This window comes from Antrostomus carolinensis, unplaced genomic scaffold, assembly GCF_000700745.2.
Source record: "Antrostomus carolinensis isolate BGI_N321 unplaced genomic scaffold, ASM70074v2 scaffold39894, whole genome shotgun sequence".
Classification (NCBI taxonomy): domain Eukaryota; kingdom Metazoa; phylum Chordata; class Aves; order Caprimulgiformes; family Caprimulgidae; genus Antrostomus; species Antrostomus carolinensis.
In genome coordinates this window covers 10,063-16,538 of record NW_010310806.1, presented here as the reverse complement: position 1 = coordinate 16,538, position 6,476 = coordinate 10,063, and the positions used below count along the sequence as shown (strand labels likewise).

Here is a 6,476-nt window from a genome sequence, read left to right as displayed (position 1 = left end):
TCTCCAGGCTGAACAGCCCCAACTCCCTCATTGGCACGGGTTGGTTTGGTGCACTGGGGATGCCTCATCGCTGTCCAGCACCAGCACTGACTGTCCCTGTCCCTGTCCATGCCCAGGGAACTTTGCACAGGCAACAAGAAGGAGAAAGCAGAGGAAAACCAGAAACTCCTCTGTTGCTCTGGTTAATTCTGCAGGGAATGTGGTGTGAGGAGGTGAAGGGTTGGGGAGCCCCGGTTACCTGGACATGCTGCCGTTAGCATGCCCACAGGAATCAAAAGAGAAACTGCCATGTCCAGGGTCAAGTCCTGGCAGGACAGGGACATTACTGGGTGTGTGCACATGAGAGGCTTTGTAACACTGTCCCCAACAATGGCTAAAGCTTTCCTGCCTGTTGGCTTAAGATGCCTTGTGCAACTTCCACGTGCCCAAGTGCCGATTCGCATGCAGGGAACAAAGATGTTCTCGAGTTATCATCACCATTGCTAAAGAAGCCACAGACCAAAAACACAAAGAGTTCTTACCCTCCACAGTAAACCTGTAGTAATTACCCCCTATCTGACAGCCCTTCTTTGGCTCCCTTAGTGAGGAGTCCCTGAAGGGTTACTGGGGGTAGATGCCTCTGGTGTGTTAAAAGGGCCAGAAAAAATGTAGAATATGGCAATTCAAAACTATTTTAACCCACTGTCCTGCAAGACCCAAGTTGCTGAAAGTCTTGCTGGTAGCACAGGGGTAGTTCCTGCATCCACAGGTCTCCAGGCCTCCACTCAGGAGGGGAATATCAGCCCCGTTTTGAAGGGAGGAACCACAAAGCCCAGAGAGGCAAAGCAGCTGCCCAAGGTTATCCAGCAGACTCAGGTCAGGCTGCGTGTTTCCTGGATCAGCTGAAAATAAATCCTCTTGTGCCGGATCTCGGCCTCTCTTGTCCTTGGCCGCCCATATCCCCTGGAGGGTGACAGATTCCCCTTTGTGCCCCAGACAGCGGGTCCTGGCCATCCCTTTAGGAGGTGGCACTCATGAGGACCACTTGTTCCCACATGTTCTCCCTCCTGTTGCAGACCTGCACAGTTAAACCACTTTTGGGAGGTACCAGAAAGACCTGTTTTACCTGTAGAGACCTGTTTTACCCATAGTCACCTCCCAGAGGGACTATGACCTCCCAGAGGGACCTGGTCAGGCTGCATATCCACAGGGCACATCTCAGAGCCCAGCTCTGGCCAAGCCTTGCTCAGGGCTAAGCTCCCAGGTGCTGACCTTGTGTGTCTTCTGCTGGTATCAGGATGGACAACCATGACATTGCATTGAGCATTAGCCCTGTGTTTGAGTAGGACCCTTCCCTTCCCTGGGGCTTGGCAGACAAACCCAGCAGCACTAAAACCACATGCAGTGGAGGAAACGCCTTCATGGCAGACCCAGCTCCCAGCCTCCAGCCCTCAGCTCTGCAGTAGCTGGCTGGGGTTGAGCCTGCCTGAAAGATGAGATGGTGGGAGGTGCAAAGGCTGGGTGCCTGGGTTTGAGGTAGGATTTCACCCTGGACCTTGGGAGAACCCAAAGCTCAGGTTACCAGGCTTCCCTGCAGCCCAGGGGTCCTGGTGTTGAGCCACCCCAGGGCTCCTCTGCAGCACCCCTTGTGCCCCTGAGAGCAGGGATGTGGTGCTGACCCTGGGCAGATGGATGTGGCCTTCTGGGAGTGGGCTGTGAGGCTGCACCCATGCTGGAAAAGCTGGAGAAGGATTCAAAGAAGTGTGGCCAACAGTTTAATATTGAATTACTACTAGATTAAACACAAAGAGCTCAGGATTTACCATGAGTGTTCCCACAGCTCTCCCCTTGCTGCTGGTCTCTGTGAGGCACTGGAAGGTCCCATTGATCCAGTCTGCATCCTCCCTGGTCCCCAAAGAAACAAAGAGATCTACTGCAGTCATGGGACCATGGAATCCTCCCAGTTCCTCCCAGCTCCAGGAGTCAGGCACTGCCTCAGCTCCAGAGCCTCCCCTGGAGCCAGAGTCCTCGAGGACCTGATTCAGTTCCCCCACTGCTGACTGGAGTCCTTGTAGAGTCTGCAGGTTGCTGGAGATGTTGTGCAGAAGGACAAGAGACATCCTGCTCCATTCTCTTTATTCCCAAAAGCAAGTCCTGCATCCCTAGCCCAGTTGTTCCTGACCAGCTCTCTGCTCTTCAAGACCACCTGCAGCCTCGTGATCCAGGGATGGATTTTGCCCCATTTCTGTTGAGTCTGGTAATAAAGGTGCTGAGCCAAGATACGAGACAACAGCAAACAGCACTGAAATGCAGAAGCTCCCAGGCTGCCGTTAGCACGACCTCTCCCTTGCCAGAGCAGCAAGTTCAGTCTCACGTCCAGCTCAGGCTTGGTTTGGAGAACGCTGTCCTGTGAACCACACAGGACCTTCAGCCAGACGTGGAGCTCAGGTCTGAGTGAAGCACCAGGCTGGGGTCTGCACTGCTGAGATGCTCTGCTCCAGAGACCTGTGGGAGAAGGAGATCAAAGCCCACACAGGCTGCAGGACCAGGGAAGGACGGCAGCAAATGGCCCAGCCCCTTCCAAACACCCTGGGGGATGCAGTGCTGGGGAAACTCCTCGCCTGGGATCCCACAACAGACAGGACAGATCCTGGGCCCCAGATTTCAATGCCTCATTCCTGGTGTGGAGAAGGCCCCCGAAGGGAGATGTCCCTGTGTTGCTTTATTTGGGCCAGAGAAGGGTCAGATCTTAGGTGCATGTGTCTGCTCACCTGTCTGTTCTGATCCATGGTCTGTACAGTCACTGTCAGAGCTGCTGTTTTGGTCCTGGAACCCTCTGCCTGATGGAAAAGGATGAGACACATTATCTCCTCCTACATCCCCCTACCCCAGTGCTGGCCCCCTCCGATAGCCAGTCCTGGCTCCCTCCTGGCCACGATGCTGGGCCGTGTGCCTGGTGCTTTGTGCTTACGCTCAATCTGAGAGAGACATTGAGCTTCACAACCTTGGAGAGAACCTCCCCAGAGAACTGCAGGGACAGGCAGCTTTCAGGACCAAGGTCTACTGGCTCCCCGGGCAGGATGGGCAGGATCAGACAAGATCCTGCCCTGTTGAGCTGAGAGTGCCTCAGCCAAGGGCCTCTCACTGCCAAGCTCACAGGGACAAACCTCCACCCCTGCAGTGCCAGCTGGCACCAGGCTGGCTTGCCCTTTCCCCTGGCCCTTGCCCAGCTTCTGAGAACCACGACAGTCCCAGGCCAGGACTGTTTGGCCATTTAACACTCCACTGCATTATCTTTTTGCTGCAGGCAGCAAGACTCCTCCCCTGGCTTTCACAACGTGCTCCACAGCAAACATTGCCAGTGCAGGGACAACGCCAAGGGAAAAAGCAGTGTCATGGATGGGGAGATGGCAGGGAGGAAGGGGCTCCCTGCTTCCCCAGATATCGAGCAGTGTCTCCACAACAAGCTCAAGGCATGGAGTCGAGAGAGCATGGCAGTCCTGATGTTTGGAGACTTGGTGACTCTCTCCTAGTTCTGAAGATGAATGTTTGGAAGAAGGGTGAGGAGATCTGCTCATCTCAGCACTTCCAAATTCCCCAGAGCTGCTGCTTCCCCTCCTTTTTCACCTTCTCAGAGGATCAGCTGCTGAGCACCCTGAAATGCTGGGTTTGCTGCTTTCTGCCAGAGCAGAAGGAAATGCTTCTGAAGGGCTGAACAACAGATGGGATTTTTTTTTATTACTATTATTTTATTTGGCAGCTAAGAGGTGGTTAAGTAACCCACTGGAAGTTGATAATACCACTGGAATACAGTAAGAACATAACCTCAGTAGCACGCCGAGGATAGGGATGTTTGCTTTCATGACACACTCTGTAAATTATTACTTCTGACACCACTCCCAGCAAATCTGTTCCCAACACCAGCCAGCCTGAAGCCGTGGGCACACTGAGCTGCACCGTGGCCACCAGCAGCACTGGGAAGTGGAAGCACAGAAAAACCAGAGAGTTTGCAGAGCCTGAGCAGGGGACCCAGGTGTCCTGATACCTGCGTATGGACCTCACCTGCCTTCCACTTGTGGAAGGAAGAGACGCGTAATTAAAACTCTACAGTTCAAGACCTGATACAGTTCAAGTCCCACCCCTGCCACTGACCCACCACACGACCATGGGCAAGTCACTTTGGCAGTGGGTTTGTTTTCTCACCACCATACCAGGAATGACCAAAGTCTTTCCATTTTGAGGGTTCAGGGCTGCAGCAGCACCCACTCTGCACAGGGAAGCCCAGGAGGGTGGTGGGGCCAAAGTCCAAGTGGCATCCAGAGCCTGCACTGCTGATCACACCCAGTTTATCGCTGGTCAGGCAACTGTTTGCTACAGGGACGTCTGCAGGGACAGCCCCTGCCAGGCAGAGCAGGATAAGAGAACAGAAAGGAGGAAATGAAGCTGTGGAGCTTGCAAGCAGCTCCCTGCCCTACCTGAGGGACCAAAGAGGCATGAGGAGAGACTCTTAAAAAGGGAATTGACTTTGCCTTTTCCACATAGAGGCAGCAGTGAGGCTTCCCGCTGCCAGAGGAAGGGAATGAGCAAGCACTGGACTGGCAGGTGTTGAAAAGCCCAAGCTGTGGGGACTCCATCAGCATTGGTGGCAGGAGCTTGGTGGAGCAGCACCAGCAACTACAACTGGGCTGGCATTGATCTGCTCACCCTGGGAGGGAGTGCAGGCTCTGAAAAGGCTGTTCCCCAGCATATGAACTCTGTCACTTGAATGCAGCCAGCAATGGGAACCCAGCCCCCTTTCTCCAAGCCATTGGACTCTTGGAGTGCCAAGTCTCTGATGTGATCAGGAAAGCAAGGGTGCTCAGAGGCGTGCTGTGATCCCCCACCCTGGGGTAGGAGCTGCTTTAGGGAGGAAGATGTCTCACCTTCAGCTCTAAAAGAGGATGTGGAGTCCATCTGGGCTGGGAAATCAGAAAACTCCCCTGGACACCCATGATCTTTTCCAGCTTGCAGCAAAGACCCTTGGCCATCCCCCGCAGGCTGGTGTGAGGAATGACCAGGGGGACTCTGGGCACAGGAGCTGCCCCAGGATGTGGCCAGGTGCCATAGCTCCTGCTGAGGAACGGCCCTTGCCTGGCCCAGGTGCTGTAACGTCGCGCGAGAGGCTTCGTGGTGGGGAGGCTGTCAAACACACGGAACCCTTCTTTTATGGCAAACTCCCAAGCCAGGTCGGCCACAAACTCCACATCCTCCTGGCTGCTTTCACCCGGGACTGGCCTCCCTGGGGACAAGAGAGTAGGACATCTTTGTTTGAAAGAGCCCTTGTTATGTAGTCACATCCCCAACAGCTGGGCAGCCCAGCAGGACCTGGGGAGACTCCTCCTCTCTAAGGGACACAAACATAACATCTTGTTTTTCTCTGATAAAGACTCCCAGGCCAGACCTGCAGATAAACAGCACTGAGAGTTCACACCACCTCCCTGCTTTGGAGTGTCTCTTCGAAGGTGATGCTTATTTCCAAGGTCTCAGAGCTCCACCTGTGGGACATGGCTCTGAGCTCTGAACTCGATCCTCTGCTCATGAAAGAAAAGTGACCACGCAGCAACCCCTGACCAGCACAAACAGGAGCAGAGCTGACCTTGCATCCAGCAAAAAGCAGCTGCTGGGGAAATGCTCTGTGTCTGCTCCTCTTTGGCCCTTTTTTAGGTTGCAGGACACATCCTGAGTGCTCAACACAACCTTCCTGAGAGGTTCTAGCAGCCTCACACCCTCTAGAGCCTGTGCAGGGGCAGGGAGGGAGCTCTGTGCTTTACAGGACACTCTATTCACATCCCTCATGTGTACATGCAGCAATAACTTGCTGTATGATTACTCCCAGGTCACTCATCTCCAAACACAGAGGTGAAAAAAGATCTCTCATTTTGAGTCCCTGGGAACTCTATGCTGATAGCACAAAACTGCCAGAAATGCCACACTTTGCTTTACCAACTGGGATTTTGGAGCTCTCAGGGTGCACAACCAGGAGTGTCCAAGCCCTGCAGTACAGGCTGCTGGTCTGACCTGCCCCAGTTCAGTGTGAGAGCTCTCCCCACACCAGTGCTCATGTGTCTGTGCTCTGGCTGGAGACCTGTGCAGAACAGGGACGGTGCTGTTGGGTTCCTCACCTGCCAGAGAGCATTTGTAGAGTCCCTGCAGCATTGCAGCCAGTCGGAAAAAGGCAAAGGCCATGTAGAAATTCCAGTTCTCGGGGAGCTCCACTCCCATGCGGTCACAGTACATCTGGGAATACTCCTCTGCTGTTGGGATTCCCAGGTGCCCCAAATCACACTTCCTCAAGCCTGGAAAACATGAAGAGGCAACAGTGAAGCAGCAGACAGTGAGGATCTCCGAGCTTTCTAGGGATGCTGTAAGGCTTGTGCTAGAGCCATGTAGCTGTGGAGCAGCAGCAGAGACACCTGCACCCATCCAACACCACCTGCACTGCTGCCATGCTGTTTCCC

The 6,476-nt window shown here is 54.2% G+C and overlaps 1 protein-coding gene across 1 annotated transcript in view; it reads right to left on the bottom strand.

Moving 5' to 3' along the window:
- Positions 1 to 2,406: 2,406 nt before the first annotated feature.
- Positions 2,407 to 6,476, bottom strand: part of ACAD10 (acyl-CoA dehydrogenase family member 10) — a 13,533-nt gene continuing 9,463 nt past the window's right edge. Inside the window, exons 11-13 of the mRNA XM_010166536.2 lie at positions 6,141 to 6,314; positions 4,902 to 5,257; positions 2,407 to 2,484 (exon numbers count right to left, since the gene is read on the bottom strand). Of these exons, the coding sequence (XP_010164838.2) occupies positions 2,407 to 2,484; positions 4,902 to 5,257; positions 6,141 to 6,314 (608 nt within the window). The remainder of the gene's footprint in view (positions 2,485 to 4,901; positions 5,258 to 6,140; positions 6,315 to 6,476) is intronic.